This window comes from Drosophila nasuta, chromosome 3 (genome assembly GCF_023558535.2).
Source record: "Drosophila nasuta strain 15112-1781.00 chromosome 3, ASM2355853v1, whole genome shotgun sequence".
In the NCBI taxonomy this organism is placed as follows: Eukaryota; Metazoa; Arthropoda; class Insecta; order Diptera; family Drosophilidae; genus Drosophila; species Drosophila nasuta.
In genome coordinates, this window is record NC_083457.1 from 30,256,518 (window position 1) to 30,270,288 (window position 13,771).

At 39.5% G+C, this 13,771-nt stretch overlaps 1 protein-coding gene and 1 long non-coding RNA gene across 6 annotated transcripts in view; one reads left to right on the plus strand and one right to left on the minus strand.

Annotated features, from left to right (window-relative positions):
- The window catches only part of LOC132790177 (homeotic protein distal-less), a 28,553-nt gene extending 15,291 nt beyond the window's left edge, over window positions 1-13,262 (minus strand). Inside the window, exons 1-3 of the mRNA XM_060798637.1 lie at window positions 12,244-13,262; window positions 9,363-9,538; window positions 6,794-6,987 (exon numbers count right to left, since the gene is read on the minus strand). Of these exons, the coding sequence (XP_060654620.1) occupies window positions 6,794-6,987; window positions 9,363-9,538; window positions 12,244-12,383 (510 nt within the window). The 5' untranslated portion in view covers window positions 12,384-13,262. The remainder of the gene's footprint in view (window positions 1-6,793; window positions 6,988-9,362; window positions 9,539-12,243) is intronic.
- LOC132790178 (uncharacterized) lies at window positions 9,809-10,980 on the plus strand. Of its 5 annotated transcripts, none has more exons than XR_009632778.1 (4): window positions 9,810-10,000; window positions 10,051-10,152; window positions 10,208-10,820; window positions 10,873-10,980. It is a non-coding gene; the product is annotated as an uncharacterized LOC132790178 (long non-coding RNA). The 5 variants fall into 5 exon arrangements; XR_009632779.1 differs by having other exon boundaries at window positions 10,208-10,808; XR_009632780.1 differs by having other exon boundaries at window positions 10,208-10,642; window positions 10,708-10,980.
- Window positions 13,263-13,771: the final 509 nt, after the last annotated feature.

Below are 13,771 nucleotides of genomic sequence, written 5' to 3' on the forward strand. Positions count from 1 at the left end.
AATATATATCCAGCGAATCAGTTACTTGAAAAGATATTCTAAGGAATCTTTTACTCGAAATAGAATTTATGTTACTTTTAAGCCTATAATTGCAGCTCAACATGAATAGAACTTTCGCTTTCTTTGCAATAAATAAATTCCCCATCCTAAATATCAGTTGCACGATCATTTGTAGTTGCACACATTTAACATATAGTTGCTGCACGTGCAAAATTATGTCAACTGCAATCTAGATAGCGCGCAGCTCACGTAAAACTACATGAGATACATTTGTATACGAGTTTGAGATACTTTTGATGTTGATGTTGATGTGATCTGATGTGCTGTGCTGTGCTGTGGCTGGGCATTAGATGCGCTCAAAATGCAAATGCGGTCACTTGTCACTCGATGAGGACGACGCAACTTAAGCGACTGCTGAGAGTGTTGAAGAGAGTGAGAAATTGTCTACTCTTCGCTTCCCCATTCCCCGATTCTCCTCCCCGCGCACTCCACCCACCTCCAGTCTGGGACTTTGGTTCTGGCTCCGGTTCTGTTCGAGCAATGCATCATTGTTAATGGCAAGTTGTTCGTTTGTCGCTGCTGGCAGTTGCTGTTGTTGTTGCTATTGTTGCTGCTGCTGTTGTAGCTGCTGGCGTCGAGTGCTAGTACCAGCATCATGACAACAACATCAGCGCTGATCAAACTTAATTCAAAGTTCCTGTTACGCGAGCGCACGGTGCAAAATTTCGACATAGGGAGGCGACTACGACGACGACGACGTCGACAACATCAGTAGCAACTGTTGCTGCCGCAGCTGCTTCTGCTGCTGCTGGTGGGTCACTGTTGTTGCAATGTGCGTGTGATTAAGACGTGTGTGCTGTTGTTGCTGCTGAGTTACATTGTATTATGTGCCATAATTTAATTGACATTGCGCGCGTAAATCAGGCAATCACTGATATACGATGTGTTGTCATTGTTGTTGTCCATGTTGTTGCTGTTGTAGTGGCTGCTGTAGCAGCCGTCACGTTCGCTGCCTGAGCATTTAAATGCGGTCAGCCAGTTTTTCATTTTCATTTTTTTCTGTTTGCTCTGTGTGTTGCGCTGTCGCTCCAAGTTAGCCGCTGATACTAACTAGACACTTGTATTATTTAAATCAAGTTGTGCTAGTTTTTTTTCTCTTTTTTTTCGTTGTTGTATTTGCCACACATTTTATTTCATTTTTTTTGCACACTTAATACAATAAAACTATTTGCGCGCATTAAACGCATTGCTGTTGATGTGGAAATTAATTTTAATTTTATTACAAGTATTTCGTATTCATCGCAAAAATGTTTATTAAAGTTTCATTTCTTTTTGTCAGAGGCCGCCACATGAAATTCCGTTTAAATTTTAAAGCTTTCGTTGTTGTGGTTGTTGTTGGTGTTGTTGTTATTGTAAAGTCCATGACCTTTGCTTGGATTGCGGAGCAGCGCTCGTTTCTTTTTTTATTTTTGGGGCTAGGGGTGGAGCAGACTTATCGCTGGCAGCGACCAAAAGCAGCAACAAAAGGCTGCTGCGAAGGTGTGCACCGTGGGCGATGCGTCTGCGTTTTCGACTGCGACTGCGACTGCGTGCAGCAGCAACACGCACACACACACACACACTGGCACACACACATTGGTATTCGCACTGGGACACACACATAAAGCAGGCGTTGTTGATTTTTGCAGACAAGCCAGAGCAGCTTGCAACTCAGTCGCAAAATGTTAGTAATAAGTATGGAGTAATAAGAGAGCGAGGATCGAAAGAAGTAGAGGAGGAAGGAAACTTATTGCTTATATAATATATATTACTAATTAATATACATTAATAAGGTCAAAGTTTTGCTCGAATTTCCAAATCAGTTGATTTATTTAAAAATTCTTAAAACCGATAATATAATTATTATTTGAAGTAACAATTATTATATCCATCTGTTCGTACTCATTAGTTTAATAACTATTTACCCATTTTGCTCAAACCACATAAGGAATATTTCTACTAAATGAGCTATAAGCAATGAAGACTACAAAAAAATTGATTGACAAGAAGCGCTTGGTTCAAGAATATTGTACCCTAAATATATAATTAACAGATTACTTTGTAATTTTAGTCACTAATAGGAAAAGTTTAACCAATTCATTTCAGAAATGAATCCTGAATGAACGCTTACAAATCCAAAACTTAAATCAAGCCGAAAATAGTGAACTTTTCTAAGAGTTTTTTTTTGTGTATTTTAATTTCAATTTTGTATTACAGTATCCTCACTTCGTTGCGGCTTTATTGCCTTTTGATTCATTTGAACGTCTAAGCAAAAATCTAAACGAACATTTTTCTTTGTGTCTGGGTCTGAGAGCTTCTACAAGCGCCGTTTTGGCAGTTCATTTGCTAAGCATAAAGAGTTGATGTTGCTGCCAAATCCTTTGTTTTCGATCCAGCGTGGCCTCCTACAATTTTGTTTCATCAGTTGTTGCGCCCTTTTGTGGCCTTTCTGGCTGCTAACTGCTCGCTGCTCGCTGCGTGCTGCTTTCTGCTTATGGTGTTTGCCTTTCTTGCTGCACCATAGAGAGAAAGAGAGAGAAAGAGATTCAGCGAGTGACTGCGACCAAAAAAAAACAAGCAGATCAAAATGTGCCGATATGAGCTCATAAACACGCAGTTTAAAAGGTTCTCTTTGCGCTTTTCAAAAATATATATACACATATATAAAAGATCAGCTTGTTGAGCGGTTCGCACGGACAGCAGCGCTTTTTAATTTTTACTCGTATTTTGCAGCTTTTTTTTGTGGTTGGTCTGTTTTTAATTTTTTCTCCTTTGAGTTTTGAGTGTTTGCGTTTGTCTCGCGCTGTCAGCTTGAAGTTTTGAGTTTTGGTCATGAGATTTTTTTTTATTATGGTTTTTTTTCTTTGGCATTTTCGTGGTGTTATTGAAACATTGACGATCAGCTTCCAACGTTCTATGTAATTATTCAATTAGGCGGCGACGGTGTAAAAAAAAAACAACAACCGAAAGCGAAACTGAAACAGTAGCAACCATTTAGCTCTAATTGCAACCGAATCAAAGCGAAAGCGAATCGATCACAAGCATAATTAAATACAGATAAAGGTGTATATATAAATAAATATATAGTAGTATGTATTTATTTCGCATTTTTTGTTTAGTTTGGCGCCCAGCAGCCGCCGGATGCACTTTCAAAATCAAACTACAAGTGCGCGTACTTCAAACTGAGTGAAAGATGCAACTACTAAAATGCAGCTGAAGTGGGGCAGGAAGGCAGCGGAGGGGCGGAGGGGGAAGGAAGGTGTATCTACAAGCAGCTGACGACCGACAACTAAAACGAGTTTTGTTATTTTTTTTTCTCTGTATTTTTTTTTTTTTGTGTAGCAGAAGAGGCAAAAAATAATAATAATGAAATTACCATAATTATATTTTGCAGGCAGCACTAAAAACCAGCGGCTATAAAGCGGCAAAAAAAAACAACAGCAGCAACAACTAGTAAATGTGCCACAGTTTTTTATCGTATGGTTTTATACCTATATGTGTATATAGTATAAGATATCTATAGCGAATGCTACAGCTATTGCTATTGCTATTGCATATTTCATTAGCAGGTGTTAGAACGTGTCGTTCGATTGGGGCTACGCCGGACGACGACGAGCTGTCAGTGTCAGCTGAAAGTTTTGCCTGAGATTTGCGAATGTACTCAAAGCAGTATTCATACTCGCACTCGAGACTTGACTACTCAACATGCAAAACTTTAAGACCAACAAATTGTGTACAACACACGCCCCAAAAAACAAAACGAACAGAACGAGTCTGAGTTTGAGTTCGAGTCGAAAAAAAAACACACACACAAAACTAAAAGCTTTGACTTGGCCAACTGCGCGCTGCGTCCCGCTGAAGGCCATTAAGCGTGGCCGGCAGTGGCCAATGCAGTTGTTGTTTGTGTAACGCATAAATCTTGTGGCTAAAGCACAATGGTTTGTTTGCACGGGTCAAACATTGGCGTGCCACGTACTTGGGTCAGTCTCTGGCTGAAGTTCTAGCTTCTGCAAATCAATAAAAAACTTCCGCTACGCGGCGCCTTCCGAACCTAACTGAGAGGGCGGTTTTAATTAACACGAAGCCTGAAAGCGAAAGTTTTATCCTGAGACAATGTTCGAGAGCACTTGGTAGCACTTGGACTAGGCACAAGTTACTTGCACGCTGGCTACTTGATCAGTTAGTTGTGGGCAACACCCTTGGCGCAGTCATAAATTAATTTTGTTTAACCCCTTTTTTTTTGTTGGTGTAGCGGTGGTAAATGCCGCAGGGGTCAACCAGATAAACCAAATTGATTGTGTCGCTGGACTTGCTGGCCTGCAGTTCAAATGGGCGTGGCTGTTTGTTTAGTTTTCGTTTTTTCTCTCTTGGTTTTTTTTTTTGGCTAGCTTCAAACTGCAATGCTGTCAATGCGGACATCGATTGACAGCTGCCAGCTTTAGCTATCGTTGTTGTTGTTGTTATTGTTGTTGGTGCATTTTATGCGCTCAGCTAGTTGGAGCCAAGGGCCTCCCTCAGCATGTAAATCAGCGTTTATAGGGTGACTAAGTAAACTGCTTTTGGCCTGGCACAAATTTATTACACAGCCGCCGTGTGGCACGCCCGCCCATCAGCTGCAGCGTCGAGACGTCTTGTCTATGGCATGGCTTGGCATGGCATGGCCTGGCAGAAAGCAGCCGTATTCAAATAACTATCTTGATAAACAACTTGCGGCTGAGCAACACCCACGCCGCACACACACACACTCGCACACACACTCGCTCTTAGAGTCGTACATCAGCAGGGTCTTCAACTTGTTTTACAAGTTTCATTTGAGCTGCCTTACAACATTGCCTCAGTTGTTCTCCCTCTCAGTCTCTCTCTCTCACTCTCTGTGTCTGCCTGTGCTTTACTTGCGTGTGTCTGTGCGTTTGTATGCGTGAACTTTTGTGGCACACTAATTCAATTAGGAAGCCCACGCCCACTATCAATAAATTTCTCAAAAACGAGACTCATTCACATCTACTTTTTTCCACATTTTTTTCGCTTTTTACATTTTGCAACAGTTTTTAGTTTTTTTTTTTTGCAGTTTGTTTCGTTTTATTGTTTTTGCCGTTTGCTTTTCATGTGGAAAACTATTGTACAAAAACAATGTGCTCGCTATTCAGACAGTTGGACGTTGGGTCTCGGACGCAGATCGGGACTGCGACTGCGAATGCGAATGCGACTGGAACTGGAACTCAAACTGAAACTGGGTGGGTGTCTCCAAGCCAGCCAGCCACAATGGCAGGCGTTGTTGTTTTTGCTTTTCATTACAATTATTTTTGTATACTTTTTTTATGCTGTTGCCTCGTATCTTACTCTCTTTGCCGTGGGCAGTAGCGCGTGCATTTAAAAAGATACTCGTACTTGTAGATGTATCTACTGAATGTATCTTTTGCCTGTGGTTGTGCGTCGTCATACAAAAGTTGACATTGACACACGTGCAAAATAAGTGAGCAACAACAACAACCACAACTACATCGAGTGTTGTGTCGTCTGACTATTCGTAGTTGTGTGTATCTAACAATGTGTTTGTAGTCGAATATACATATCTATTGTATATTGTACGAACGAGGGTCACAGGCGTGGGAGGCACGTTGCTGTTGCTGTTGGCTTGGCTCGTTTGTCAGTCAACATTAGAGGCATGTCAACAATTCAATTTGAAATGCATTTACTGCTGCTTATGTTTGCCAAAGGGGCAAGGACTACTCCGACGTGTATTCTATCGCCAGGGAATTGAGTCAGTCGGCTCCCCAACCGAATGCACTATAAAATACATCTGCATATTAAATGAAAGCTTGCGAGCTTGCCAGCTGACTAATGACAGCTTTTTTGCAGGTCATGCCAAAGCTTAAAGCACTTTAACGGGAAAAAACATTTTCGCAAAAAGTTGTAAAATATTTGCAAAAGAGTTAAATGAAAACCATAAAATAAGTTGAACTGTACTGCGAAATGACGTTGAACGCGGAATAATATCTAATATCATAATAACGCCATATTTATAAAAGGTAGTCTAGTTCAAATAAACACATATCATTATGTATAAACAACATCAATCTAACAAAGTACGTTTCTATATATAAAGTAATATCTAACTAATGAAATGCCCTTCCTTTATAAATATAATTAGATGGACAATAAAATTCTGTTCTTAATTAGAATAGTTTAAAGGAAGGTCAATTAGAATTATATAGATATAGATAGATATATAGAAATTCAGGAGTGAAATTTCGGATAAATGTTTCTTCTATTCAGAAAAGCATTAAAAATATTTATGAGAGTTCAATAAGACTCTAGTATTACATTTATATATTAAATATTATATAATACATATGGTTTAACAGTTTTTTATTCACTTTTAAATAGAAAAGCAGCTAGCTTTCATAAAGAGAACTCTTAAATATCTTTCTATAATACTATCTATTTAATGAAAATATTCGTTATTGTTATTTGATTACTTTTAATACATTTTTATATATTCTCAATACTCCTCTGATTATAAAGAAGGTATGCTTTAATAAAGTCCACTTCAAAATATCCTTATATGATAATATCTGTAAATAATTGTAGGACACTTTTAAGTATCCTTTACATATCATGTGAAGCTTAAGCATGATACTATTTAAGCTCTTCCTAACAGTGACTTGATTTGCACACACAGACAGATCATCAATATAGTCATATATCAATATGGTCATATAGTGTATATTTATAAAGCATTTGTATAACTCACCTGCGTTTGCGTTAGGCCCAGACTCGCTGCCAGCTCGGCACGTTCGGGCAGAGCCAGATATTGGGTGCGTTGGAAACGGCGATTCAATTGCTGGAGCTGCAGTGAACTGTAAATGGTGCGTGGCTTGCGCATTTTCTTGCCCTTGCCATTGACACGTAGGCCGGAGTCCTCGCATTTGTCTGAGATTGAAAAGTCTGCAAAAATAGTGAGACCAAAAGAGAAAAGACAAACAAACAAAATAAAATGAGAATAAGATAAAAGAATGCAGTTTTTAGAGCGCCTATAAAAAGGCACAAAAGTTTGCGACGATGAATTTATAATTAAGCATGAAAATTATGGCAATGCAGCGAGTGAGTGAGTGAAGGAACCGGGAATAACTTGTGACTTATGCATATTTATGAGAGAAGTGCGCCATGCCATGGAATGCATAACGCAAAACGCGAACGCAAACGCGACGAATATGGCAGACCAAACGAACTATGTATAGAGAGTATAAAGAGTAAAGAGCCAGACAGTGGAGCCATAAAGCATTTTGACCACCAAATCGAACGTTAAGTAACTTGTAAAATGTGAGGTAATTAAGTTAAATGAACAATTACATTGTCGCCCCGGACTATAAACAAAAAGCAAAAGTTCAAAGCACTCGATCAACTGTTTGTTGTGCACAAGTTCAACGAGCAGTGAAACAGCAAATGTTGGGGCAACAAGGGGTTAAACCGGGGGGGACAACTGCAACTGACGACGACGTCGCTAATTGTTCAAAAATAACGCGAATCCAGCAACTATTATTAAGTCCCATATATGGCACAGTAGTCACCCGTCATCGTTACCGTTACCTGTGTGTGCATGTGTGTGTGTGTGTCAAAAATATTGGCGCCGCAGCACGTGCTGTGGCTTAATGACAAAATGGCAGCGTGCGAGCGAGATGGCAGCATGTTGCTGGTGACCACCCAGCACATGGGCCATTAGTCAGCCTGACACCAAGTCCCTAGTGTGCGTGTGTATGCGAGAGAGGGAGAGAGCGGGAGAGAGAACAGCTATTGGACCGCTGCTGCAGCGAGTGCGAGCAGCGTACGCATTCAGCAGGCCAACTACACCAAAGAATGGTGTAATTAATTACGCCAAACGAAAGCGTAATTACCGCAATTATAATTACAAACAACTGTGCGCCAAAGCGAGGCAGAGAGAGAGCGAAAGAGTGAGAGAGAAGAAAGCATGTGTGTGCCATTTATTATTAGGCACATAGTACATTAAACATTTATTCATTTGTTGGCGCGCAAATTTTTGCCAATTACTTAACCGTTCAACGATCAGCTGTTTCGACTCTTCCAATACTCGCTTGTGCATATTTTCAAGTATAGCGAAAAACGTTCAAGGTTAATTGCAAGCTTCGTATGAGTGACAAAATGTCAAACTCTGTCCCACTGAATACATAGGCAGCAGTTAAAATATATAGTACATTATATGTGTATGTATGTGCCTCATCTTCTCGTGTTGTGTTGGCGGCAACAATAGCTGGCAAAATGAATTGCTTTTCACTTACAGACAAAAACTGCTCAACCAAAACGCATAAAAAAAGATCCCAACAGCGACATAAAATAAATACAAATAAAAATAAAAAAGCGCAACAGCAACAAAATTGTTGAACAAAATGCGATAGTTAACAAAATGTCACAGTCAAGCGCGCAATTATGCCAACATCTCTATATATAATATAATATATACATATATGAACAACAGAATATTCATTTAAAATTCAATAAAATTACGACACCAAATCTATCTGAAATTGCCAGCAACTCAATAAACATTATACTACTGCAAATATTACTCTAATAAAATAAAGCTTGACATAAACTTAATGGTCAATAAAAGTAAATGTAAACAGTTCTGATAGAAGATGTTGTAAAATATAATTAAGCGAGAAAGATTATGGCGGAGGTGTCTGAGGATTTCTTCAAAGTAAAGTTTTTATGTAAATATATAATTTCGTTCTGAAATAACTAAATAATGAATTACATTTATATGCAAAAAATGAAGCATCTTAATATATTCATTTATTCTCTTTTGGTGTTAAAAGTAAAGCTCTTAAGTGCAGTAAGAAAATTAAATTAAATTTTAATATACTACTCTAAAATTTTGATCAATAATTCTATATTATGCAATTCTGTCTACCTCTTACGTAAATCATTAAAAATGTGTTCTTCCTAAATATAATAAATAGAGTTTTTATTCGGCTATGCAAAGTTAAGAGGTGTAAACAAAAGAAGCGACAACAAAAGCACTTGAGAGCGTTGCCCACTTGACGCTCAAGTGTCGCCAAAATGTGCGAATCCCAAGAGCTTGAGCTTGCGCTTGAGCTGAGGCCAAAGGCTATGGCAAAAGCGAACTCGAGAGATCTTCAGATTGAAGAGAAGTCAAACGGACAGAGTGAACTTTAAATGATGTGCGCAGACAGCCAAGCATTGAAGATTAAGTGAGCGATCCTCACACACACAATGGGGGGAACTACTTATAAATTGATAATACAAGACATGTTTTTTTTTTTTTTGGCGACAATTTTACTTACCATCCTTGGGGGGACTCGCACAGGGCGGCGCATAGCTGCCTAAATGATAGCCAGAGTAGGAATTCTGATGCATGGGCGGGAATGGATAGCCTAAGGCGCTGCGTGGACTCGGAAAGCCCGAATCCTGACCGCCTTGTGGACCAAAATGCTGATAGGTGCTGCGTATGCCGCCATATCTGTAATGAGAGATGGAGATTGAGATTAGAAATCATTATAATCGGTTTTGTAAATGAAAACATTTCTCCTTAAATGTCGCCTCATATCGTATGCATTGTCGGCCCTTTGGCACGCCAGGTCAAAGAACAACAAATAAATGAAAACTAAATCGAACAACAACAGGCAAGGAAAGCAAGGAAAAGTTTGCGTGTTTTCCGTATTGGGTTTCAATGTGGTACGGAAACTAGAAATAAAGCCAGCACACTTTAACAGAATTTCATGTTTAATGCACAAAGCGTCGAAACAAAACTTTTTTCTCACAACAAATGGACGAAAAACGAAAAAAACAAAATAGGCAGGAAAAATAAAGTTTTGCCATGACTTCATTTAGAATAAGTAAAAATGACTTTATGCGGTTAATACGAAAAATGAAAATCAATAACGGAGAGAATAAACGGAGAGAGAGAGAGAAAGAGAGAGTGGTAAGTGGTTAGTGGAGAGTCTAGTAAATATTTTGTTAACACTTTTTTAGCCATGGGGCAAAAAAAAGTTGCCATCAGGCAAACAGTTAAACAGTTGAACACTTTCCCATGGGCTGCCAACCCTCAGCTATAGAACAGCTTTACTATATGTGGTAGATATAGGCTCTGTGTTATTTGAACGTTTCTAACCGATTGCCCAATAATAAGCCATGAAATATTCAATACACTGCGGAAACACGGAAACGGAAACAACACACGAAACGCAACTGACAACTGGCAACTGACGGCAGCATATATACTATACTATAAGTTAGTAGCAACAGCAAATACTAAATGAAACCGCAACAAAACTCCGCAATATGGCAACCACTGAAGCAGCTCTAGCGGATCACATTGGAGTTCCACACGCACTGCCAGCAAAGCAAAAAAAAATGACATAAAGGCAAACCGCAAAGAGGCAGAAAATGCAATGAAATATGTATAATGAAAAATCGAATCGTGCGTTGGAAAAACAATTTACACACACTCAAAAAACAGAACAGCAAATGGCATAAATATTATGTACAGACAGACGGACGGAGAGTGTTTTATATTCGTACTACAAAAGTCAGAGGGAGCTCGTATTTATTAAGCCTACAAATGGTGAGGGAATAAACTAAACTGCGCTTAATTGAATTTATTTTTGGCTTCCGTTCGAATTCCCGGAGGGTTTGCAAAGAAGGGAGCCAAAGCTAAAGCTGCCTCTGTGTGTCCGCCAGCATAAACCAAACAACAAAATCCGGAAAGTTTCACAACTGCATTCACATAAGTACCACGGGGAGTATGCAATAACTATCGTATACTATATATAAACTGACTTCTTTAATTAACAGCACAACAAAAAACGGTGGAGAAATTACAACAACTAAAAAGTAGATAATCATCTGAATGCACACTATATATCAGTAGCTGTTCTTTTCTGATCTGATAAAAATGATGACATGTGAAAAATATGTTTTGTTTTTTTTTTCAGTGGTGTCTTGTAATTTTTGCCAAATAGCCTGAAGCCAAGTTTCCGTTTTTTCATTTATTAATTTTATGCAAGACAGGTTTAGATAAATATATGTTTACTACTACTTATTCATTTCAGCCTTTATGAACAATAAATTGAATAGTTGACGCACTTGTAAGTTAATGTAATTTTACTACTTAATTTTTCCAATAAAATTATGAGTAATAACATAATAATTTTGCTGCAGATAGCTTAAGATTCAAATTAATAAAAGAAGGAATACATTTCAAATGAGGCAATAAACAAAAAAATAAATAAAAGTCTACGAAAATTTTAGTCTCACAATTAAATTAATCAAGTATGCTAATAAAAAAATATTCATAAAAAATTAATTTGTTAACAATATAATATAATAAATATATGAAGTTCACCAAATTTCAGTATAATGTTTTATTAAAAACATATTCTACATAAATCGAATTGAGTTCAACAATAAACTATTATAGATTTGTTACTACATTTTAAACTTCAAGAAATAATTATCATTGACACACATTTACTCTAAGATTTCAGGTGTAATTTTACTAATCGTAAAAAATTGCCGTAGGCTTATGAGATTTAATAAGACTTAGGAAAATGAATGAATTAAATAATTTAAGATTTTATTTCAAGTAATATGTATTTTATACATTCTCACACATGCTTTGAACATCTATCTGCATTAAATTAAATCATTTTTATTATATTTCCCAAATCAATTCTAAACTAACTCTCAGTGCTTCCTACTCGATAAAGGGCGTTTGTCATTATGCATATTGCATTTGGATAAGAGTGAAAACCAATACAATTAAGCACACAAACTGAACCAAATTGAAGGCGAATTATGATCTAGGAACGCCCTGAAAGTCAATTTTGGGTGTGTTACAATATTAAGACCTGATGACGGGGGCTGATAACAAAGCGAATCGAAAACTGCATCCCAGCTAAGGCTAAACTCTGCTCGGGGGCAGACAGTTGTCAGCCAGTCAGTCAGTCCGTCAGTCAGTGAGTTAGACAGTCAGTCAGTCAATCAGTCAGTTAGCTGGTTGGTTGGTTGGTTGGCAGACAGTTTTTCAGTTTTAGCGAGTGTTTGTCCTTCACCGCAGCACTTTTGACATTTTTGAGCGTTGATAGACACAAACAATGAATGCAATTTTCGATGTAATGCAACGCAAACAGAATTTGCGTCTGTTGCAACTGTTGGGAGACTCACCCGGCGGCGGCATGCTGTTGCAGCTCCACAAAGGCCGATTTGCCGGGTATGTTGACGCCGGGCGTGATGCTGGCGCTGACGGCGGCGGTGCTGCCACCGTCCATGTATTTGGGCGTGTGTGGTGCGTCCGGCGCATCCATGCCCGATTGGGGAGTGCTGGGAGGCCCCTCGTAGGGGCTCCCTAGGTCCGTGAAATTGAGCGTGTTGGCGCCTATTGAGGCCACTTTATCAAGAATTTTGACGGCTTTTCTTGGGAACGCGCGCGCAGGAAATGTGAATGTGAATGACAACAACTAAAGCTGTGTCCTCGATGTGTGTATGTGTGTTAGTTTGTATAAATACTTGTTGTAATTTGATGTGTATTTGTGTGAGAGAGTGTACTTGAGTTTTAATTTGCACTTTAAACCAGTTTATCGAGTAGTGATTGTTTTAGCTTTATCTTTATTTTGTAGTTTCTTTTGTTTTTTTTGTTTTAGTTAGTTGAACTTGTTGAGATGGACGCGTAAATCCTTTTGTTGCATTTGTGGCGGGCACTTTTCGAACTTTATTTGTTTGCACATGAAAACTGTTGCACTCGCAGAATTTGGGTCACCCTTTAATAATGACAATGATGATTAAGCGGATGATGATTGTGTTGTGTGTTGATGACACCACTTGTAACAATTTGTTGTATATTGAAAGCTTTTTGTGTGCTGCATTTAATTGGCATTCACAAAATGCACACACTCCAAGAAGACAAGAAGACACTAAACAACAATCCACAAAACAACAATCTGTGCAATTTGCGCGACGGCAAAGCAATCGAGCCAGCGAGCCAACGAGCGAGCGACGAACGCGAAATCAGAGAATCCAAAGAGAATCAGAGAATCGTTAGCTGGTATCGAAATCGTATGGGGGAATCGAGCAACTCGAACAACTCAAACGTAAACGTAAACGTACGAACGAACGAACGAAACCGGGCTGCGAACGGCGCTGCGACGAGCGACAGCAACAACGACCAACCACGAACAAAGTGCGTATACGACTAGGTACGAGCTCAGCGCTGCGATTGCGCGCTGCCCCGGGTCCGCAGTCGTGGCAGTCAGCCAGCTGTCGCTTTGCCGCGCTGTCGCTGTCGCGTGCGAGTGCAACAGCCGCACATCGCGTAATGCTGGCTCTGAACGTGCGAGCGAGACGGCGACTGCAGCTGAGACGCGTTCACAGCCCACCACCAATAGCATGCCATGGAACCGGTTTGACGTCGCTGCGCTGCCGCCACGTTCGCTGTGTGTGTGCGTCTGTGTGAGCTGTCGCGGCAGCGGTTGGTGTTGAAACCGCACCAATACCATAAATTTTATCAATGGAGTTGGATAGAGAAGGAAACGCGGGGGGGAGAGGGCGCCCATGGCGAATGCGTTATGTTGCTGTTTTTTGTTCGTTTGTTTGTTTGCTTGTGTGTCAATATTGTAGTTCGCAGCCCGTCGTCTAGTTTTGTGGCGCTCTCTTGCACCCCCCAAAGCCACCCACTTGAGGCGTGGCCAGCAGCAGT